At 39.5% G+C, this 24,446-nt stretch overlaps 2 protein-coding genes across 4 annotated transcripts in view; one reads left to right on the top strand and one right to left on the bottom strand.

The window, feature by feature from the left end:
- The window catches only part of Smurf (SMAD specific E3 ubiquitin protein ligase), a 157,186-nt gene extending 151,126 nt beyond the window's left edge, over window positions 1-6,060 (top strand). For both annotated transcript variants that reach the window (XM_067118333.1, XM_067118332.1), the window contains exons 11-15: window positions 213-391; window positions 920-1,085; window positions 1,627-1,782; window positions 2,818-3,016; window positions 3,767-6,060. In XM_067118333.1, the coding sequence (XP_066974434.1) occupies window positions 213-391; window positions 920-1,085; window positions 1,627-1,782; window positions 2,818-3,016; window positions 3,767-3,891 (825 nt within the window). In that variant the 3' untranslated portion in view covers window positions 3,892-6,060. The remainder of the gene's footprint in view (window positions 1-212; window positions 392-919; window positions 1,086-1,626; window positions 1,783-2,817; window positions 3,017-3,766) is intronic.
- A 1,637-nt stretch (window positions 6,061-7,697) lies between these two features.
- LOC136847067 (mitochondrial protein C2orf69 homolog) overlaps window positions 7,698-24,446 on the bottom strand; it is a 29,366-nt gene continuing 12,617 nt past the window's right edge. For both annotated transcript variants that reach the window (XM_067118337.1, XM_067118336.1), the window contains 4 exons: window positions 10,678-10,805; window positions 9,591-9,891; window positions 9,215-9,346; window positions 7,698-8,092 (listed from right to left, as the gene is read on the bottom strand). In XM_067118337.1, coding sequence (XP_066974438.1) covers window positions 7,937-8,092; window positions 9,215-9,346; window positions 9,591-9,891; window positions 10,678-10,805 — 717 coding nt within the window. In that variant the 3' untranslated portion in view covers window positions 7,698-7,936. The remainder of the gene's footprint in view (window positions 8,093-9,214; window positions 9,347-9,590; window positions 9,892-10,677; window positions 10,806-24,446) is intronic.

Genomic DNA, 24,446 nt, shown 5'->3' with positions numbered 1-24,446 from the left:
TTTAATAAAGTTTACTTGGTATTGTTTATAAATATCTTCTTAGCCATTATGTTCAAAAGTTTAGCAGTATATTACTCAAGAAAAGTTTTGCAGTATTGAAACTATCCTTGCAGGCCGCTAGTACTGTATTTATTTATAATCATTTGACCTTGAAACACTGAAGTAAAAGCATTTTAGACTTTTCCAATCAAACATTAAATTTCTTCCTCCAGGAACATCTCTCATACTTCCACTTTGTGGGTCGCGTAATTGGAATGGCCGTATTTCATGGTCATTATATTGATGGGGGCTTTTCTATGCCATTCTACAAAATGTTACTTAATAAGCTCATTGTTTTGGATGATATAGAAGCGGTTGATCCCGACTTGCATCGATCCCTCAACTGGATGCTGTAAGTTTAAGTGATGGAATTTTTTTCTTTGTAGATAATTTATAGGTGGAACACTCTTTAGGGTTAAGGATTCTAGACGTTTAAAGATTACCAGTTCGAACGTTGTTAATGGTTTAGTGTTTCTTTGTAATATATGGATATGCTGTCTTTAAAAGTAACAAAATAAACCTCTCTTGTGGGACACCTTTAAATTGTGCTGAAAATTCTTTACCTCACCCTTTGAGCCTACAAGCCATGTTGCTTTTGGTCTTTTAACTTTTTTGTTCATTTTTTCCCCACTGTGTTTACCAACTCCTTAATTATTTTCCATGCTCCAATTGATGGGGCTGCATTAGGGGACATAAATTCAGCTTGAAAAACTTAAATTGACACGTAAGAATGTAACTTTAGACCAGAAGCCTTTTAGGCATACTGCTCACTTAAACCACATTATTCCAATTATGAATACTTTCACAGTTTGTAGATGTAATTGATAAACTGATTATCTGTTATTCTTACATTTAGTTTAAAAGTATTTCCCTATTACAGGGAGAATGTAATCACCGATATTATTGACACTACATTTACCGTAGAACATGATTGTTTTGGTGTACTTCAGAAGAAGGAACTCAAACCAGGTGGCAATAATGTTATTGTCACAGAGGATAATAAAAAGGAGTATGTTAGATTATATGTTAACTACAGGTTCATGCAGGTAAGTCTTGTCACATTCATTTCATTTGCTGAAATATTACTTGCATCTAAAAAAATGTTTTATCAATTTTTTTTTTATTTTTTTTTGTGTGGAGGCCCCTGTTACGTCCGTATGGAATTATTGTACTTTTCATTTTTTTTCAAAATATAGTATAGTTTTCATTAGCACATGGGAAAAAACTACTGTAGTACTAATTACTACTATTATAGTAAATCATGATAATTATGGATGAGTCTTTGTAGTAGATCAAGAATCAATACAGGAATATCTTGTAATGTCTAAAAGCTATTATTAATAAATTTGTTTATGAATATTTGCTCTGCATGTACTATAAAACTGTGGCAATGGTTAGTGCTTAAAGCAATATTTACATAAGTTCATTTCTTATTTGTTACAGATACTGAATTTTGAAATCTGTAAAATATTGGTCAGTTGCTTTATATGGACATCATGAAAAATTTTGCCATAGCAGATGTCATTAAGTTTAAGATATTAATGTTCATTCTATTGTTGTATTGTACAACTTCTCTCTTCTCCACAGGGCATTGAACATCAATTTGGGGCTCTCCAGAAAGGTTTCACAGAGGTTGTACCACAACATTTGTTGAAGCCTTTTGATGAAAGAGAGCTAGAATTGATAATTGGTGGTCTAGGGAAAATTGACATTGAAGACTGGAAAGCAAACACAAGATTAAAAGTAAGCGTGATTGTGTTCAGAGTTTTGTGTGTATTCCAAGTTAGTTTTGGCTGGCAAAGTATTCTCTTGGGGTTACTTCCTGTAATGATCCATACCTGACATGTGGTAGACAGTATTAATGGTTCTTTAGTGTCTATTTTGCATAAGGTCCAGGCTCATTGTTTTCTTTCTTTTTAGGCGTTTCTTTCTCACATATTTCCTTTGGTGTTTTCCCCACCTAAGCATCCCAACTTCATTGTACAGGTACTCCAGTTGGGAAAATACTGTAGTGCCTTTTGTAAGAAAAAAATCCTTCAGCTTGGCCCCCTCAGACTATTTAACTACTTTGGGTAATACAGTAAATAGAAAAATCAGTATTATGGATTTCTGAAGTTTAGGATTGTCAAGAAGAGCTGGAAATACTATTTATGAAGTATATTTTTTGAACTTTTTCTTGCATATATATATATGTAATATATTATTTTTGTTATATTTGGTGTATGTCGCTTAGCACACTGTAGATGATACTAAATGCTTTTTACTTTGGTCTCCTCCCTCATAGCTGTCCAAATTCTTAAACTTTACCTTGCTCCAATTTCCACTCCTCATTGCAGAACAAATCTTATGGATGAGCTCCTTGTACAGTAGTTACATATTGTAGATACAGTATCAAAATTTATTTAAAAGTACTCAAAGGTTTTAATAATAACCTCTTCCTACAAAGAACAAAGATGGGGCTTATGAAATTACTTCATATGCAAAAGAAACAATAAATATCAGTTGTCTCTCCTTCCAAAAAAAAGTTTAACTTCAAGCTCAATTTTTACCATATTACTTAGTATACATTCTTTCTTTTAGTGTAGGTATTGAGTGGAAGTGTTGCCAAAGTAATTGTTACCGCTGAGTGGTAATGATCACATTTTGTATTCAGCATACAAGTTGACCTCGGGTTTTTGAGAGACGTTCTTAGGCTTTGAATGTTGACTTACATGCCAGCATGTACGGTAATAACCATAATTTAAAAATTATATTCATAAATTTAATTTTGTTTTCCAGCACTGCACACCAGAAACACCAGTTGTGGGATGGTTTTGGCAAATAGTGGATTCTTACACTGAGGAAATGAGAGCAAGGTTACTTCAATTTGTAACAGGTTCATCTCGTGTTCCATTGCAAGGCTTCAAGGCCCTCCAAGGATCCACTGGTGCTGCAGGCCCACGTCTTTTCACCATTCACCAGATTGACGCCCCAACTGGTAAAGTATTTTCCCAGTTGTGCAGAGAAGTTTCTCCCCTGACAGATATTGCAGTATTTACATATTAATATTATATACTGATTAGGAAATGACTTTGAATTAGAGATATTATTACTTTGTAAAGAATGTTTACAATAATTTGTTGCAAATTGTAAGTTGAAAAATTAAGTAGGTGGTTTATTTTCACATGTGCAAGGTGTAATATACAGTACAAGCAAATTTTGGAAGGCTCATTTATATTAATGCCCATGTCTTCGTAGTAAGTACTATTTAATTTTGAAAGGATAATGTTTCAATTTAAAGTAAACAAAGTTTAACCTTTTCCAAAAATTTTACTCCAGTTTAATGAATGTCCAAGAAATCATTGTACAGTAGTGTAGTTTACTGGCATGTAAAGTTGAAGTTAAAACCTGTTTTTCAGTAATATTACTGTAATATTGGAAAATTCACCAGTTTTAGTTAGCTTATTCACATGAAAAACTAATCATATTTAGTTAGTGTATTTACATTAAAAACTAATCATATTCTCATTGGTTTAAATTACTTGGATGGTTGCCTTTTGATGCTGGTGCAATTAAGTAAATTTGAATGGGATATTATTATACTGATAACTGTTTCACAGAAAACGAATTGAAAAGAATGTTTGCAGGTGCCAAAAACAGTATACGATACACCATTCTACTTGAACCTTTACAATAGTAAACTTGAAGGGCTTGTACAGGCACTAACTAAAATTCTTTTCTTTTACAGAGAACTTGCCAAAGGCCCATACATGCTTCAATCGTATTGACCTTCCTCCTTATGAGTCGTATAGTAAAATGCTTGAGAAGTTGACTCAAGCTGTGGAAGAGACATGTGGGTTTGCTGTAGAATAAATTATACGGGTTTAGTATTGGAATTCCAAACTAGTAAATACTTCTAAAAATTCAATAAGCAAAAAGTTTATTTATACTGTATATTATATATTTTGACTATGCGACGTTTTGGTGAATTTTTATAGATGTAAGGGGTACTATTCAATATTTTGAAAATTTTTAGTTGAGAAAGTGTCGACTGAAGCACATTACTTACTATGCTGTTTTAAGCATAGCTGTGTTTGTACACATTCTTTTTTATTTGTATGTGCTGTTGGTATTTTTATTGAAAATTTTTATGTAGAACATACTCAAGTAGAAAGTAATTGTGGTTTATGCCTTTTCCAAATAGAGGATGGTTTACAAGGAAGAAATGCCAGTGAACTAAAGAGACTTGTGTCTTCCACCACTTTCAGTGGTGTTTGTTGTTTTCCAGGAAGGACTGATAAAATTAATTTTACTGGTATACACAGTATACCTGTTAGTCATGATTATAAACTGTGATAAAGTGTGAATTCCAATTGCAGGACACTCATTTCCTAAGTTTACATGCTCATGAGAGTATTGTTAATCATTGTTGAAAGTGAATACTTGTTACCCTGCCTTTCACAAGGTTAAATCTACAGTCACATGTATCAGCTTGTTGTAGTGAATATTGCGTTTGTACTGCTCGTTCGGAGGAAAAATGGCATTCCTTAGTGCAGTACTGCTCTTGGGTATAAAAATCTAGTTTTGTGAAGTTTGCATTGGATTTTTGGTGTAAGACTGTTGCTTCCAAATTTATTACATGACTAGGATTTCAGTACTGTAAATAATTATCTAGTACATATCTGTGTATAGAGAGCATATTTATTGAAGCTGTTCGCATTGTTTGAAATGAACTTGAGCTTTTTTAAAAAAGTGAACTTCAGTGATGCTAATATATTAATAAATATGTTATGGTTTGTCAAAGTGGTAAAGCTATTTGTGATTTTGTTACATCACAGCAAAAAGGAAAAATTTTGCTGAGATCAAAATAGCAGTGTGGTTCACTGATACCGGTGTTTTCATTTACTGGCTTAAGAAAGAAAAGTCAATAGTTATGAAAATCCACTTCAATCTGACTCCAAATGACAGAAAGTTTCGAATCTCTCTATACCCTTATTTGTGGTGCCTCATCATCCTAACTATAGTCATTCTGTTTACCCGGATTATCGGAAACATTTTGTAAGTTTGATTTATCCGTCAATAAAGGTATTGCAACATAGAGTTCTGAAACTTGTTGCCATTTTTAATAGGTTAAGGCATATACTGTAAACTTAAACCTTTTCATGTTCATCATTGTAGATACTCATATCCATCATTGTGGTTGACATGACATGCTGGAGCTGCCATTTTCGCATCAGTATTTAGATATCAAAAATGTACAACTGTGATCGAAAGTTGAGATTCTGTTGTGAATTAGTGCATTCCATCTTTTTTTGTCATTCCAAATAGGAAAATACCATACTATGCATGTCTTGAGTAGTGCTTTTAAAGAAATGCAAAGAAAAATGTGGCATTGTAGGATACTCCCAAGATCCTTTATCTGTTAAGTTACGAAATTAAAAAGCAGTGTCATTTATGCAAGAAATCTTATCCAGCATCAAATGTTAGCTTCTTAAGCCTTTAAAATTCTGCTCTTAAAATATATACTGGTAGGGGCATTTTAAGATTTGATTGATAGCTGGGGCATTAATAAATGTTAAATTTCAGAACAGGTTTCATGAACATACTTCACTGTCATTACTATGTGATGTGTGACTAATGTGATGAAGGGTCATATTTCTTTTAGATGATACAGCATCAGTGTAAATTTCCATTGAATTCTATTGGTTTGTGTCATTGCTTACATTGAGTTTATATACCACATGGATGTTCATAGCATTGATGACAACTGTAAACCCAAGTACAGGCATTGTACATATCATTTTTAAAGAAGTAAAACAATACTCACCAGACAATCTGGAAGACTGTTAAGGTTAAATATATTTATTGCATACATGCCAAACGTGTATGAAAAATGATATCCTTTTGTTCAGGATACCCCCAAAACTTTTACGGCATCCTTTTGTTCAGGATACCCCCAAAAATATATGGCAGGCAGCCAGTCATGTTTTTAGTTGTGCTAAAAGAGATTATTTAGGATTTTTAATAAATTTTTAAATTACATGTTGTGATGTCCTTTTTTGCCAACATATTTTTTATTTAAGGGAAGTTCAGCTGAATTGATTACAAAGAAATTCTATCCCTTGTTTTCATATACATACTTGAGAAAAGTGAAGACAGCATCTTGCAGAGTATTTCATTATTTAACATTCCAGTTTTTGTCATTTGTTGTAATAATGTGTTATATTTTGCAAGGTGTGCATTAGGCAAGTGTTCAGTACAGTCATGGTAACGGAGTGTTATTGCTGGCAACTTCCACTTTGTTCATCCCATTTAACATTCCAGTTTTTGTCATTTGTTGTAATAATGTGTTATATTTTGCAAGGTGTGTATTAGGCAAGTGTTCAGTACGGTCATGGTAACGGAGTGCTGTTGCTAGCAACTTCCACTTTGTTCATCCCAATTTCAAGTCTAGCTCAACTTCCTAGGTATTCACCGTGCACACAACCCTACTTTTCTATGGGATAGGGATGAGGCTTTGAAGAGGCAATAGATGTATCTGCTCAATAATCATCAGCCATTTGTCTGGCTTTCCAACATCCTACATGGGTGAAGAGAAGGGCTTGAGTGCTGACCTTGTATGTACGTTGGGTATCTCAGCCATTGCCTCTGCTGCTCGTAGGGGACCTTTAAAATGTGTTGCATTTTTGTGTGTCCTTTTACCCTTCATATAAAATTTTGGTTAGTTGCTATTTTATGTTTATTAGATTACTTGCCAAATTGCTATTACCAAAGCAACTACAACTTTCATGTTGCCAACAATTCCCTTCTTAAACTCTTTGGACACTGATGAAAATAAAGAAAAAAAGGTAAAATTTGTATTTGTACAGTAGTGTACTTCGTTATGCTTGAAACAAGGTAAAAAATAATAGGATGCATTACTAAAAAATGTAAATTAAAAAGGTTTCACAAGATAAGGTAGTCAACTGCTATACCAAAACATATCTTAATTGCATTGGGTGAAGTTTTCTGGTGATAGGACACAACTCAACAAAAATTTGAGCAAGGTAAAGTTAAAGAGGTTGAACAGCTAAGTGGTACAAGTTCATTTATAATGGATGAAATGTAAAAAGGATATACTGTGGTAGTAAGCCATATCACAACGAGGACTTTACCAAAAGGAGCCAACTTGGAAAGCGGGGGATTGCTTAGTGGAAGGGCACTTGTCATCGTCTCCTGCAGGATCTCTCCACTTCCCTTCAAAATTGCAATTTCAATTGAAGTACACATAGCAGCCAAGTCTTTCATCTCTTATTCCATTACTGGCGACTGAGGCCTAAATGATTACTGTTCAACAGGGTTGTGGGACGAAAGAGCATTTGTCCTTCTACATCAGTTCTTCTTCTTGGGTGGCATTAAATAACAATTTATAATCAGAGGAGAATTTACATAAAAAGCACTATTACTAAAAGGGGGATACAAAACGGCAAAATATATTGAAAGTTACATAACTGGATTTGTTTCTCCATTGCAAGTTTTACTTTTTCATGGAAAACAATGCAACCTCTGGTTGCTGAAACGCCCATAGCACTGCCTAGAAAATGTTTTGCCTTAAAACATCAATCTGGTAGAAAGTGATCTTTACAAACAATGGACATCCATATACTCCATTCTGCAAATGAAAAATTAAAATGACTATACTTTAATAATCATTTATTGAAAAAAATAAACATCTGACACCTTACTGGAAAAGTTACACCAAGTAATACTTCACATCAATAAAACTTCGCACATAAACTTAAAAATGTAACAAAAGTTCCTTTCAACAGTACAGGCTGAAGACTTTCTCTCTAAGGTATACCATCTTACTGAAGTGAATAAAGAATTATGATTCTTAAAAAGACAGTTTAGTTAACAGAATACTATTGGCATTAGAAGTTTAGGCAAATTCATTTAGTATTTTGAAGTGAGAAAATAGTGAGCGTTCTTCTTCTTCAAAATGAAGCTTGTAGTTTATCTTGCATCCAGCACGCTGCAAAATCTTGCAGAAAGATTTGCACTCTCTTTTAATCCATGGACGTTGTTCATCTTCAACCTAATTGAAACAAAAGACACTTCACTTTGGTGGCTGCCCTGAAATTCTGTAATACTAAAGAATATCCACAATAATATTCTCAGTGTACCTACAGTACACTACTACAACAGATACAATTTATGTTCACAATTTACAGATGAAAGCCAAACCCATAATTCATTGTAATTTAATTTTCATCCAAGCTAAAGCAATTCTTAGCAATGCCAATGCCATTCTCATCATTACCATACTGTATTATTATTACTACAAAAATGCTAAACAAATATATGATCATGTAACAGAAATAAAGTCCATAGTGGTTCTCTTGTAATGTAAAACTGTACAATAATAGAAATTACTAATGGAAGCCATTGCCAATGAAAGCTCAAGAATGTTTTGGCTTTTGTCTTTCATTACATAAGAGATGTGCCCATTGACAAAATCTCATTCCCTTATGATTTGTACCCAGTTGCATCTGCACTTTACCACAAAGTTTAATATTTAACCGTTACAGACAAAAGAAAAGATTAAGCAAAGTATTATAAAAGTAAATACAGATTTTCGAGGACATAATCAGCCACCACTTAAAAACAATACATGCAAAAAATGCAAATCTTGTGACAGAACATGAAATTATTATTATGATGAGGTAGTTTAATTACATAAAGTAATTAAATAAAGTAGTTATGTCATTCTGTGAACAAGTCAACAGTCCTGATCTGACTACAGGAAGTTGTCATGAGAACACTGCAATTTTGAAAGGTGTGTGGGTGAATTTAGTTCATGAACTGAATGTAACAGAGGGAGTCATAACAGATACCCAAGATTACAAAATATATAAACAAAGGTGGTTTTTCAGTGCCTGAAGTACATTAACAGGTACAATAATAGGAAAGAGAGAACGGATAAGCACTGATTTGGTGGAAACAGAGGCTTATGAAATGGTAAATCATACCTAAAACATTTTTCTAACTTTTTCTATACTGAAAATACTGTCATGATTACATTTTTTCTATACTGAAAATATTGTCATGATTCAATGACCAAACCACACCGTCGTTGCTTTTCTAATAAAGCAACCATAATCCTTTCAAAGCAAGAGAAAATTATTTCAAAATGAGAAAATCATCAATACAAACATACCTGATAAGGAGTAACATGGACATGAATTTTTATATGACTAAGAGAAGCAAGTGTATTCAAAACTGAAATTTCTGTAATCCATGTTTTGCTGCCACCAGCATGACCACCATCTAACCAATACATGTTGCTTATCTGAAAAATGAACATTATTTGGTTAGATATTGTACAGAACAGTGGCTAACATATTTTTCACATAAAGTGATTCTTCAGTTGTTTTATGTGTAGAGGGTGACTTGAACATTTCATAGATTGTGTAATTCAGGGTTTTGAAGAAAATAATGTAATTTTTGTGGGTGCCAATGTGACTATCTTTCAAAGATTTTGAACTAAAACATAAAGAGACAAAATTGGGAATAATGCAGGATTTGGATCTCACCTTCTGAATGAAATTCAATGGAACATTGTGTCTTTCATCTTCAAATGTCTTCACAGTGTGAAATTCTGTGATAAGCTGATTCAAAATGACACACCCTTTGCTAAAACCAATTAATGTTAAATCTTCCACAGATTCTGGAAAAGTAATATGCGCTTCTGTTTTTTCTTGAGCAGATCTGAGTCCTTCTGAAATCAAATCATTCAAGTGGATAATAGCTGCTATCCCTGGTGTGTGAGTTGGCGCGCCCACACTATTACTCGTCACGAAATTGTCATAACAACTAAATGTTTTCCGCTCCATCCTGTAAAATTCAAATGACTATACTGATCTGAAGTTCTTTAAGACATTACAGACACCACCCTACTTATGAACAAACAGGATCACAAATTAAAATTGTGTTCAGAGTGCTCCCCTTTGCCTCCTAAAGTTAAAATTTTTTTTTTTTGTGACATGCTTATTCTGTACATACAGTCCTGTATGTATGTACTGTGTACTGTGTTTTTAAGATGAAAAACGTACAGTACTGCATTGGCTTTATATACCATACTTAAATAGGCATGAAAAGTAGTAGCCAACTTATGAACAATTCAACATACAAACAACTGTCTGGAATGTAACTCGTTCGTAAGTAGAGTGGTGTCTGTACATCAGTGAATAACTTGCCAAAAACTGTAATCCAGACTTATTTGGGTATGGTTAGGATTTTTGCATATTACCTATTAAAGGGATATTAAATTCTTAAATCAAATAAGGGTGACCACACCTAAATTACTGAAAATTCTTTAAAAATTTCATCAAGGAATTTACATTCCAGAATTGTTATTTGCTAGACAACAGGATAGGAGCAATGTCCCATAAATTTTCATGATTATTACTGTACCTATGTTGAGAGGTAAGTAAAATACATGACCTATCAAAAATCTGATGCTTAAAATGAAGTTATGAAATCTGATGCTTAAAATGAAGTTATGAATTACAAACAATTGAACCAAGTTTATAAAAAAAAAAAAACCTGTGCAGAATCACACTCACCACTGGGTTTAAAAAATATGTTTCCACAAAACAAATATATACACAGTTTTAGTACCTGCTCGGTTTAACAACCAGAATGTGATGGGAGGGAAATTTAGAAGCCAGAAGAGAGGTTGTTTCTGTCAGCGACCATTCCACATATCTTTTGTTGTCTCGATGTGCCTCCATAACCTCTGGGTAGTCCTGATATATTAAATCTGAATGTAATACAAGTCAGAAATGTTTAATAAAGTTTTAATATTTGAGAGCATACATGCCAATTATCTGCACTAAAACCACATCTAGAAACAATAACCTCATCATAACACTATTCCACTTATCCCAAATGGCTTAACTATTCAGCTACAGTGACATCAGCCCTTAAGTCAATTGATTCTTCTCATAATACTGGATGCACCAATCTGTGCGGACATGTACAGTAGTAGGAACCCTTCTGAAAGAATAGTATTAATGCTATGTCCTTAACATTTTCCAAACTGCAGAGCAGAGCATCATACAAGCATGTAGTTCAATCAGATATACTGTACACCAATGGCTTTTGATAATCAGGCTATATGTAAGCCTAAATATTTAATGCGGTATGTCATGTTACACCAGCATAACAAGCTAATACTAAAGCTCTTGGGTTCAAGTTGAAATACCTAAATAGAAAATATGAAAAAAATATAAAAATCCATTAAGATTAATCCTTGCCTTTACAATGTTTACCAAAAATCATATGGACATTAAATAGCTTGACCATAATTTCCCACAAACAATTTGAGACCTAGTTTTGATTTTTCTAGCACCAAACAATCCAAACCAACAAATATTTGAGAAGACCTCATTTTAATTTTTTGCACACAAGAAACTTGCAAACAGATAGAAGAAAATATAGCTTTAATGGAAAAAAAATGCATTTCAAGTACAAAATGCTAAAGACAGGAACATTCATAAGCAGAGGGTACGCTACAGCACTCTGACAAGTGTCTAAAAAAAAGTTCAAATATTGGCAAAACACGAGGTGCCATTAAAAGAATGAAGACTAATGAAATAAGGGTTGCCATTAAATGTCTTTAGACTGGTAAAATTTGTTGAATTTCTGCCTGCTAATCCAAGTCAATTTTATAGACACCTAATGATGGAAAAATCCTATTACTGCAAGTGTCAATTTACAACAAGCCTTTATGTCCCCAAGGTAGCATGGGCTTAGGTAAAACAATGGTCTGTCTATGTATATACAAACAATGATTTTTGGCAAAATCAGAATTACTCGTATTTTATGGCTGACCAAACGAGAGAGTGACTAACTGTCATTCATTTTTTGTGTATTTATGAGACTTGGAAAAATAGAAAACTAATAAAAAAAAATGCACCAAAAAGTATAAAATAAAACTGTCTGTGATTCACAATATTAATGGTTACTTACGCCTAAACATAAAAGCATGGGGCACTTACTCGCCTATCTTCCATACAATTCTATACAGGCATATTTAAGTTGAGAAGTTTCCAAAAGCAAGATTTCACAGCACGGATGTGTGGGATTAAATCTACCTAGGTACATAGCGATGATGTTAAGTTGGTTAAGACCTGAAGAGGTCTGTCAAAGCAATGAAGGTGGTAAAGTGATTGTTATCAAAGACTTGCATGTAATTTGGTTCCATACCTGGTAAGCTTCCTCAAGAACCACTTAAGAGTAGGCTATACACACGTCACTGTTAGAAATTGCTTGCAATTTGCATTTCTGATGTGAAATTTTGCATCCATAAAGCTCTTTCTTTACCTATGTCTGTTTATACACATTGCATCAATAAATTTTGTTTTCAATACAATACAATGCGTGTCTGTATACAGTAGAATTGTATGCAAGTTAGGGTAAGTGGCCAACGATTTTAAGTTTAGGCATAAATAAGCACAAACACCATGCCCACCAGAGTTTTTTGAGGAAGCAAGGAAAAGAATGCAAGTCTAGGGAAATAGGCAACCCATGCTTTTAAGTTTAGGCATACGTAACCATCAATACAGTATTGTGGATCACAGAAAGTTTTATTTTACACTTTTTAGTGCATTTTGAAATACAAGTGTGTTTTTAACATTTTTTTAATTAGTTCTATTTGTGATTTTTTAGTGTTTGACAGATGAATAAGTACTGCTTGCATCATCGAGTGACTGAACCGATTGCAGATCCCATCCTTGTCAATTTGTATGGTCGTTACAAAAGTGTATGAATCTATGGTCCCGACACTGCATGTTTCACACCTATGAAAACATAATCCCTTGGCTAGGTGTTTATGCATACTACACAACGATAAAATTACAGTAGTATTTAATTAAAAAATTTATTTTTGTAATATTGCACAGTCACCGACTTTGAGCATGTACACCAAATTTCGGCGAAATCGGTTGGGAGAAGCGGGTCAAAAATCGTTCTGCAAGTTTTGACCCAGACAGACAGACAGACACAAAAGTCAAGTCCAACAAGTGTAAAAAAGGGATTTTGACAAAGGAAAAATCTATTTCTGAGGAAGGTCCCGTGTCACCCGGTGAAATTCCATTACAGCACGAATTTCTAGGTATAATATGCTAGATATACCAGAGAAAAAGAGCTTTCAGGAAAGCTGGGGTTACTACCCCCAGTCGAGCGTCTTCTAGGAAGACGTCGGTATAACGAAGGGTGAGTGAAATACCACTACCACGGAGACTTACTCGAAAGACCTCTCCCTATCAAAACCCCCGGAACAGAGCGGTGAGCCGTTACAGCCCCTACACCCAACACCCGCCAGGACGGCGACACCAGCGCCACCTACCTCATTCCATGCTAGCACTAACCCCAGACTTGGCATGTGCAAGAAAAAGGGGGAGCCATAGGTGAGTCAGGGAGGGTCACGGGTGACACGGGACCTTCCTCAGAAATAGATTTTTCCTTTGTCAAAATCCCTTTTCTGAGTCCAGTCCCGTGTCAGCCGGTGAAATAGTGACAGAGAATCATGCCAAGGCTGCAAACTACGATGAAACTGGGTAATCTGAAGAAAAAACATAAATTACGAAAGCAGTTTTAATGAGGGAATCTCTTACATGTGAGAAAAACACTAAACCTAAGACACATTAAAGACTTAAGACCAGAAAGATTAGGGGAGGTCCCCAGCACGACGGGGAAGGGTTCCCCAAAACCACTTAACATTACTAAAGTACAATATTACACGAAATTGGATAGGAACAATGGTGCATACAATCTTAAATGGTACATATAATCTTAAAGCTACACACGCAAACTTAAGCTAAACACGTAAGAGATCAACCAATTGGCAAACAAAACACACAGTGCATATACATATATCTGGGGTACATGGGGCAAAATAAAAACCGCCCAGTACACCACAAGAAAATACAATCGTAACACGTCAGATTACAGTTTCCAGTCAACAGAGACAAATTACATCAATATGAGGAGCAAGGCAGTGAGGCATGATCAACCAGGAGGACAAGCAGACAAGTAAATGAGGCAGGCGGGCGGGGGGGAAAGGAGGATAAGGATATGATTGGTTAAGGTGGGGAGATGACACTTCCCACAGCTATGGTAGAAAATTTCAGGGCTTCGAGCGATTTTAAATAGTGGCGTTTAAACACTAGAGGTGATTTCCAACCCGTGTATTTAGACAATTCTGAGAAATCCATATTATGAAAGTAATTAATGGAGGTAGCAACTGCTCGAATATCATGAACCTTAGGAACTGAATCTGGGTTGGCTTGTTTAATAAAATACAGAATTTGTTGTCTTATACCATTCAGTGATAGAGTACCACCTTTCTCCCTGATAAAAAGAGGACCCGACTTACTCTGTGGAGTTCTTAAAAGGTAAGATTTAAGTGTATGAACTGGACATAAAGACTGGTCTTGTGGAAGGGGCACCACCTTCCAAGGAGACCACCTGTCTTGTGGGTCTTCGTTTTTGGCTAAGAATCTAGGATCAGGGGAAAGGAGGACCTCTCCGGAAGGGAGGAAGTTCACAAAATTATCACCTCTAGTGAGAGCCGACAGCTCTGAGATTCTAGCACCTGAGGCCAAGCTAATCAGAAATAAGGTCTTCCTTAACAGATCCTGATAAGAGCATTGAAAGTTATCTATCTCTGATGCTAACTTAAGGACGTCATTGAGAAACCACGTAACGGAATGTGTGCGTGATACTGGTCTCAGACAGCGCATGCTCTGGGGATGGATGAAAAATAGGAATCTGTAAGGTCGATTTTAAAGCCGTATAGAAATACTTTCTTCAGGGCTGACTTGGCTGTGGTAATAGTGGCCGGAGCAAGGCCTTTTTCAAACAGAGATCTAAAGAAAGAGACTCCTAAATTAGTCGTCATGATTTTGGCTTCAGATGCTTTTAGGAAGGAGGCTAACTTTTTGACTGCTGAATCATATTGTCTAAGAGTAGAATCTCTTTTATCTGACTCAAGAAATAGAGTGTTGACAGGGTCAATGTTTGCCCCTTTTTGGGCTGCGAATTTTATAAAGTCCATAAAACTAGGGCATTCTGAATTCTTGAGGAAGCTGACACAGTCTTGGTTTGTACTGTCTGGGTCAGTATGGGCTTGGGAATCCGAAGACTCCACAGTCCCAGTTCCTGAAAAGAGGGAACCAATTGCTCTTCAGCCAATAGGGGCTACTAGGGCTAGTTGACCTTTGAATGTCCTGAGTTTGTGTAATACTTTCAACAGTAAATTTATTGGAGGGAACAGATAAATTTTCTCCCAATTGTTCCAATCTATTGTCATTGCGTCCGTGGCGCACGCCTGAGGGTCCAGGTTAGCCACATAACAGGGGAGCTTGAAGTTGCTTTCTGTCGCGAACAGATCCACTTGGAGACCAGGAACCCGGCGGCAAATCCATTTGAAAGATTCCGTGTCCAGGGACCACTCCGTCTCCAACGGGTAGTCCTGGACAGGGAATCCGCCACCACGTTCCGCACCCCGCTAGGTGGGTGGCTGACAGGTGCCAGCCGTGCTTGTTCGCCAGGGAGAAGATAGCAACCATTACTTGGTTTACTCAACCTGATTTGGAGCCGCCCCTGTTGATGCAATGAACTACCACTGCGCTGTCCAATACCAACCTGATATGAATCCGGTTGGGGGGCGGATTTTTTTTAAAGTTAGAAAGACCGCCATAGCTTCCAGGGTGTTTATATGGAACTGCTGAAACATTGTGGACCACGTTCCCTGTACTTTTTGTTTTGGGGAATATCCCCCCCAGCCGCTTAGGGAAGCGTCTGTGTGGACAACTAGTGCCGGAGGGGGAAATTGAAGCGGAACTGACTTGGAGAGGCCCTTGACTGAGGTCCAAGGCCGTAGTCTTGTTTTCAAGATTCGAGGGATGGAGGAGACCTTGTCTCTGAGCTTGACATTGGCTCGACTCCGCCACACTCTGTTTATGTCTTTTAGTTTCGCTTTTAAGAGCAGGTCTGTCACTGAGGCAAATTGAAGGGACCCAAGGACCCTTTCTTGAGATCAGCGGGATGCCGATTGATTTTTGAGAAATTTTCTGGTGAGAGACGCTATCTCCTTCCTCTTGGGAGGCGGGAGAGATAACGTGTGAGCAGACAGATCCCACTGGAGGCCCAGCCACTGAAACCGGGACTCCGGAGTCAGGCGGGACTTTTGTCTGTTCAGCTGAAAACCTAACGATTCTAGGAAGTTGATGACTACGGTCGTAGCCTTCTGACACTCCAGAACTGTTGGTGCCCAAATTATCCAATCGTCCAAATACGCTGCTAGGGATATCCCTGGGACCGGAGTTGTTGAACTACCGTGTCCGCCAGCTTGGTGAATATCCTGGGCGCAATGTTTAGGCCGAAGGGCATGACCTTGAACGAGTAGGCTTGATTCCCGAGTCTGAAACCGAGGAACTGAGAGAAGTTCCGCGTAACTGGGACATGATAATAAGCGTCTGAAAGATCGATGGAGGTGGTAACGGCTCCACGCGGAAGTAGAGTCCGTACCTGAGCTATTGTAAGCATGCGAAATTTGTCGCATTTTATGTAGAGATTTAGACGCGACAGATCCAAGATCACTCTTTGCTGATCTGAGTCTTTTTTGGGAACTGTGAATAACCTGCCTTGAAATTTTAGGTGCCTTACTTTCTTTATTGCTCGTTTGTTGAGCAATTCTGCCACATAATCTCGTAGGATTGATGAGGGTGGCTGGTAAAACCTGTTCGGAGGAGGAGGTTCCTTGATCCAACTCCAACCCAGACCTTTGGACACAATACTGTGTGCCCAAGGGCTGAAGGTCCATTGGTCCCTGAACCAATAGAGGCGACCGCCTACCTGTGTTTTCTCAGTGGGAGGGAGCGGGTTTATTCCCTCTACCACGTCCAGGTTTTCCTCTTGGGGTGGTATTCGCCTTCCCTCTGTGAGGGGCCCTGCCTCTTCCCCCTCTTGCGATTCTGTTAAGGCCGTGAAAGTAACCCCGGCCCTCGTAGGTGGGGTTGTAAGCTGGTGAAGTAACATACGAGGGCGCAGCAAGGGAATGAGCTGGTTGGACCAGCACATATTGTTGGGGTGAGCTTTTTTGAAGTGGAGGGCTGTGCCACTGCCGAGACTGGGACGGCTTGAACTACCGTCTGCTGGTGGGGCCTCTTCTGTCTCCTAAACCGTTTACCTCCTCTCGTCTGGGGGCCGCCAGATTCAGGGTCTTGGCGCTTGTAGGTGGAGATGCCCCAGCGAGAGCAGACTCTGGTTGGCCCTTGTAGCCTCCGCCATGACGTTCAGTAACCTCTTCTTCTGGGAAGAGGTTAGGTCCCCAGATCGAGCTCTTTACGAGCTTGTTAGGCTCGTGACGGATAGTAGCGTTTGCGAAGATAAACTTCCTACATTCCAGTCTGGCCATGATGAATTCAAACAGGTCAGACTGAAAGCCAGCTAACAGGGACTTAGCTAAGACCTGGAAAAAGGGCTCGTCCGCGCAGGAGACGGCAGTGGCTTCCGTGAGGCAGACGGAGTTCAGGGACCGGGCTAGCTTAGTCCGGGCATCAAACTCCGCCTTTAGCAAAGATTCCGGCAGCTTGGGGAGTTCCTCACTAAACTGTGAGGAAGCACAGAGGGGGTCCAACTTCCCGACCGTGAAGGTGGACGGAGCACCCAGCCAGAACTCATCACTTCCCGGGAACACCAGGGAAGTGGGGTCTGTTTCCCTTAGCTGCGGTAACGGATTACCATCAAAGCACGCTCGGGCCGTAGCCAGGGCGACTTTGTTCAAACAGGGAGTTGGTAAGTTGTCTCCCAGGGCAAACATAGTAAAGCTGCCCTTGAAAGGAGTCAACTTTGTGTTGTCTGCCTGCCACTCCGTCAGAGTGCGCAGGAGAGACGACTGAGCTTGGTCCCTGGGGATGATGACAGTCTCCTTGGGAACCTTATCAGAACGTATCCAAGCTTCCTCTGTCAACCTTACGAAGCCTGGATACGGGGGCAAAAGATCGGCGGGGAAGAACTCCAACTCCTCCAACCGTCTCGTGCCAAGACCTTCAATAGTCAGTTTGCCATCGTGTTGGATGGCCCGGAGGGCGAAACGCCAAGGGTTGCCAAGATCGAAAGGCGGGAGGTCCGCCGTGTTGGGAATGACATACTGGGGTTCGGCTGGGGGTGGGTTGGCCATTCCCGCCAGCATGTTGTCATAAGAGGCAAACTTCTCAGAAATCTTATTGTCGTACGTGGCAAACTTTTCTGATATTTGGTTGAACTTGTCATTGAAATCCTCGGAGAACCTTTGGAACATTTCTTTCGCAAAGGTCTCCGCGTCAAAGGCAGGTTGGCGAGGAGGGCTTGATTTTGTTGCCCTCTTACTCGCGCCTTTGCCGGAGGAACCAGACTTGCTCCCGGAGGCTACAGGTGCTGAGACCTTAGCCTTCGACGGGGGGAAAGGCGATGCTTTCTTGGAGGACGAGGACTTATAGCCCTTCGCCTTCCATGAAGTCTTCAACTTCAACTTGGGGATAGCTGATGGAGCCCTATCACCCAAGGAGGAAGACTTCCCAAAACCTGAAAAGGAAGATATTGAAGAAGCTGGGGAATCAAAAAGGGCGCCCGCCCCAACAACCTCACCTACCTCGCTACTTACCCCCTGGTCCTGCTCAGTAGCCATGGGTTCGAGGTCTAAGTTCAAGGCGGCGACGTCCTCTGAAACTTCTGAGTAGAGAATATCCACTTGGGGTGGCTGGGTCGCATCCCGGATCTGCTGGATGATGGGGGTGGCAAGATCTTCTGGCACTGCGGCCGCCACTCGTGCGCCGGGGTAGAGCAGGTCCCTCAACTTCGCGTCGAGGACGTAGGGCTTCCCCGACGGAACATTTCTTCCAAACCCAGCCACCCAGGCCCGGAGAGATTCCAAGGCCGACTTCTTAGAGGACTCGTCCGCCTGAAAGAAAGCCAGCAATTAGCTAAGGGCGAAAAAACAGTCCGGAAACCACATAAACAAAATTCAAAATGAGGAGCATAAAACGGAGGAAGGTTGTCAATTACCGACTCATCCTGGATGGTTGCGCAGAAGGCGAAGCAAACCTCACAACCATCGGGGTGCCAGACTACCAGGTCGTCGAGCCGGACTGCACAACCAGCGTGGGTCCGGCACACTACGTGACCGTAAGGTTGTTGCAGTGACGCGGTACACCCCGGCTCCTCACAGCGAACAGTCTGTAAGTGGAAAACGAACATGAACCTACCACTCTAAGCAATCTAAAGCCGGCAAGGCCGGGAATTTCAACTGCAGCCGGAATACTCCGGTGGAGAAGAAATACCTTTTAATAAACTAGGCCAATAAGCTCCAAAATACACAGAGTGGCAGGCAAGACTTCCAGACCCCGGAATACTCCGGGGAATGAAAGGAATGAGACAACAGGAACTCGCCGCAGGGGTTGCCTGTAAAATTAACGGCGGAACCCCCGGGCGTAGAACCGGACTCACGTATAAAACTAAGGAGAGTACTCCGAAGATAACAAAAATATGTATATTTAAATACGTATATCATGTAATAACATTAAACTAATGATGGTAAATAGTAAATACTCCGGAGACCGGAGGGATCCGCTCCCCTTATATAAATGAATAAATCCCTCTTCACTATTACTCCGCCAGAGAAACAAGGTGGGCCAGATGCTCGTATGTTAGTAACATAAACCGGAGCAAAAATAATAACCCAGCCGAGTAGCCCGACGGAGAGGGAGGAATTTGGGATAGAGTGTTCGAACACGTTCGAGCTACGAGTGAACGAATCACCAACCCAACACAGCGATGCGAGGGACTGTATGGGAGGGAGCGAATCCCTCTACCAAATAGAGAAGTCCCTGAACTCGGAGAAAACGCCATCTAGCGTCACCCGCACGAGTAGAGCAAAGCTGGAAGGGTGGGGGGGGAGTGGGTGGAGTAGGCGAGAATGGTAGGCTACGAAGAAAGAGAACAGGAGACGGGGGAAACATATAACCCGCTCAACTGCACTACACCACTCCAAGAATGAACTGGGTCTATGGGAACTGTGATTAGGAGGGTGGCCTACTACTAAGAAAGGGGAGCGACCAAGCCTCGATGCCCGACTCCTGCCTAGACACAGCCTAATAAGGACCTAACCTAGTATAGGCTAGGAAAAGGGCAGGAGTGCGGAAGGGAGGAGGAACAAACAAGGAGAGAAATTTTGTGCCGAGAACCAACCGGGGAAGAGGGGGCGAGAAGGCGAATAGCCTAGAGGAGACACATCCAAAGAACTCTATTCCCCCAAAGGAAGGAAGAGAACTAAGGGGCTCACTCTGCCCACCAAAAAACGACCCCGGAGGAAACAGCAACTAAAACTTCCTCAACCTGATGGACCTCCACGCCGAGGGCAAGGGGATGGAAGCAATAACCTACTCCACTAAAAAACCATCACACAAAACATGAAATAAAAATGTGCTCAAAGGGTGCGTAGCCTACCTCGGGGCAACGGTTAGATCTAAGGCTGCCGCCACCACGAGGAGGTAAACGATGCAAAAAAAAAAAACGAATAAAAATAAAGCACTATCGCCAAGAATAAAATAATAATTGGCCTAATACAGACTAAAATAAAAGGGAACCCAACCTGGAGGGGGGGAACCTGGACGGGGCATCACCTCAAAAGGGCCGGTAGGCCAAATTTATGTAAATTAACAAAAAAGGGGGGGTGCCACCGCAGGAAACCCGCCAGGAGGAGAACCATGGGGCAAAATACATATATATCATCTATAACGACAATGAGACAACTCCAACAGAAAAGAACTGATGGGGTCGCCTCGCGGTCGACATGGCTGGCGGGGGACGCCGTGGCGTCATAATAAGATCTCAATATTATATATAAAATGAGACCAAAACAGCCAAATATAGAACGAAAAACCCCACAATAATATAGTACTTAACTTGGAGATAGTAAAGCTGCTCGATGACATGATGAAGGATGGAAAATTCCACAAAAGGATGGACGAGCACACAAAATCAAAAGATAGTTATCACGTGCTAGAAAATGGAATGAAGTAGGTGGCGCTGGTGTCGCCGTCCTGGCGGGTGTTGGGTGTAGGGGCTGTAACAGCTCACCGCTCTGTTCCGGGGGTTTTGATAGGGAGAGGTCTTTCGAGTAAGTCTCCGTGGTAGTGGTATTTCACTCACCCTTTGTTATACCGACGTCTTCCTAGAAGACGCCGACGGGGGTAGTAACCCCAGCTTTCCTGAAAGCTCTTTTTCTCTGGTATATCTAGCATATTATACCTAGAAATTCGTGCTGTAATGGAATTTCACCGGCTGACACGGGACTGGACTCAGAAAAAACTAATTTCAAAAATTTTAAAACCAACCATATTTCAAAATGTACCAAAAAGTATAAAATAAAACTGTCTATGATCCACAATATTAATGGTTACTTACACCTCAACATAAAAATGTGGGGAGCGTACTTTCTTAACTTCCATACAATTCTATACAGGCATAACTAAACTGAGAAGTTTCCAAAAGCAAGATTTCACAGCACAGATATGTGGGATTAAATCTCGCTATGTACCTAGTAATGATGTAAGTTGGTTAAGACCTGAAGAGGTCTGTTAAAGCAATGAAGGTGGTAAAGTAATTGTTATCAAGGACTTGTATGTAATTTGGTTCCATACCTGGTAAGCTTCCTCAAGAACCACTAAGAGTAGGCCATACACATAGCTGTTAGAAATTGCTTGACAGTTCGCATTTCTGATGTGAAATTTTGCATCCATAAAGCTCTTTCTTTACCTATGTCTGTTTATACACGTTGCATCGATAAATTACCATTCAGGTTGTTCCCTACAGTATTAACCAAAATGTTCTCTCCCTATCCTGTGCAAGTGATCCACCAACCCATGACCTATCTATTGGCCAAGAGGAATTTTTTAACCAAGGGGGTTCCTCCCACCATAAAGAACCATCCAAGATCACTTCTGTCCTTTTCCCACGTGTCAAAACCAGTCACTGGGATTATCAGCTGTAGGCACATAGGACAAGACTGCCTCTGGAATTAAAGAGTTTATTTCCTGTACTGTATTTTTCACAAACACAGGGAGAACACTTTTCGATACTAGCCAACTTAGGGCGACTTCACTGTCTGACCAAACTAACAGTTCTACAAACTCACCCTTCTCAAAGGATTCTTTAATAAATCTGGCCATTCTTGCTGCTAGCAACAATGCCATCAACTCAAGTTTTGGAACAGTTAATTCTTTATTGGGTGCTACTTTTGCCTTTGCCATCATTAAATCAAAGTTTTCATTCTTAACTCTATAGGCTACACAACCGTATGCTAACTTACTGGCATCGCAGAATATGTGTAAGGGGTCCCCCTTTCCCAGGCTAGTATTCCTAGGAAAGAAAATATCAAGATATTTTTCCAAGTCTTCAGATAACTCAACCCATTGGTTCTGTAATGGGTCTGGGAGTTGTTCATCCCAATCCAGTTATTGCTTCCACAAATTCTGCAGGTATGTCCTTGCCTAATAGTAACAGGTAGAAGCACTCCTAATGGATCGTAAATCCTTGCAACAGTTCTCAACACTTCTCTCTTAGTCTGGCTGGACTTATTGATCTTAGTCTGTTGTAATGTCAAGGTATCTTTTTCTCAGTCCCAGTTCAGACCTAAGACCTTGTGAGTTGTTTGTTCTCTGACATTAATCCCATATGCTTTACCAATAGTTTGCAACGAGTCATTATTACTCGTCCATTCTTTCAGATATAAATGTGCCTGTGCAAATATCTTATTTGCTTCAAAGAAAAAATTCACCAGTTCATTATCGCCATTGTTAGTGAACTGCAAGTTATCTACATATAGTCCTCTTTTTATCCTTTTCTACATCGCCTTCTACCATAGACAGGTGTTTCTTAATCGTTGCATTCAGCAAAAAGGGAGAACATGTAGCTCCAAATAAAACAACTCTAAACCTATACACTAACAATTTACTGTTAGGGTCTGTTGGATCTTCCAACCATAAAAACCTAGTATAATCTAGCCTCCTCCCTGAGCTGCACCATTAAAAATGCCCTCTCTACGTCACTAATACAAGCAAACAATTTTGTTTTAAACTGCGGCAGAACTTTGAGCAGGTCAGCTGTTATATGTGGTCCCATCCACAAACAATCATTCAAGCTTAACCCACCTTTCCCCCTGTCTAACCGAACAGTCAAAAACTATCCTAATAGGGGTTGTTGCACTGTCCTTTTTAACACCATGATGTGCCAAGAAATGACAGTCTTCTGTTTTAAAATATTCCAATTTCTCTTTGAACCTCCTATCCTCCTGATCCTTCAGGATTTTCTGGTAGTGTTCTAGATACTGAGTGTCCTTCTGAAACTTGACACACTGCTGTTTTAATCTGTTCAAAGCCAACCCAAAGTTGGAAGTTAATCTCCTCTTATTGCCTTTCCAAGGCAATGCCACAACATACTGTTTGTCAATTTCAGAATAAGTTATAGTACTCTCAAAGTTCTCTAATACCTTCCGTTCCTGTTCCGTTATTTCACTGCAGTCAATACCTAAATGATCTAAACTCCATAAACTTTCAATATCTTCCCTTGGATCCTTTAAATGAGTAGCCCCTTCAGCCATTACTATGTCATCGGTTTCCACTGCCAGTTTTAAAATGGAAACATGAGTCTCCTTGGTGGGAGGAGAATTAAATGTTCCGGTTACCACGTAACCAAATATGGTTGGTAGCAATACTAAATTTTGAAAATTCCTAAACCCTGGGTGTAAGATGTTGTACACATTGTCAATCCCTATTAACAATTCAATAGGCGATTGTTTCTCTATGGGTAGATCAAAATTTTTATCAGCCAGGCTGATTTTCGTTCTACACAACGACCTTAAGTTCTTCTTTATGCCAAATTTCTTTGCATATTCTGGTAGCTCATCGACCACTATACAATCCATATTTATTAATCTACCCTGATGAGGTACAGTGACGTTCACCATTTCATATTCCTTAACTGGTGTAGAAATTAAGTAACCTCTCAATGATATACAGTATTTTCAACTCCCTTGCTTTTATAGTGGAGTCCCTCAAGAGCAGATTTCTTTATAAATGATCTCTCAGCACAGGTATCTAACAACCCTATCTTTTGCACAATGCGACCAATTTACCCTTTGGGGTTATTGTGGCTGTACGTAAGATCGACTTCCTAGTCGTCTTACTTCCCTGTCTGGTATTCATCAAAGAGAGAGTTTCAACCTGTACCCCACCTAGCTTAGATTTACTTGGATGGCTTCGATTGCATATAGAACTATGGTGTCTAACAGTGCAGCTGTTGTCACAACCTTGCCTGTCACAGTCGGAACTGAAGTGTTTATT

Source organism: Macrobrachium rosenbergii, chromosome 16 (assembly GCF_040412425.1).
Source record: "Macrobrachium rosenbergii isolate ZJJX-2024 chromosome 16, ASM4041242v1, whole genome shotgun sequence".
NCBI lineage: Eukaryota > Metazoa > Arthropoda > Malacostraca > Decapoda > Palaemonidae > Macrobrachium > Macrobrachium rosenbergii.
The sequence above is the reverse complement of the archived record's forward strand: the minus strand, read 5'-3'. Positions and strand labels throughout refer to the sequence as shown.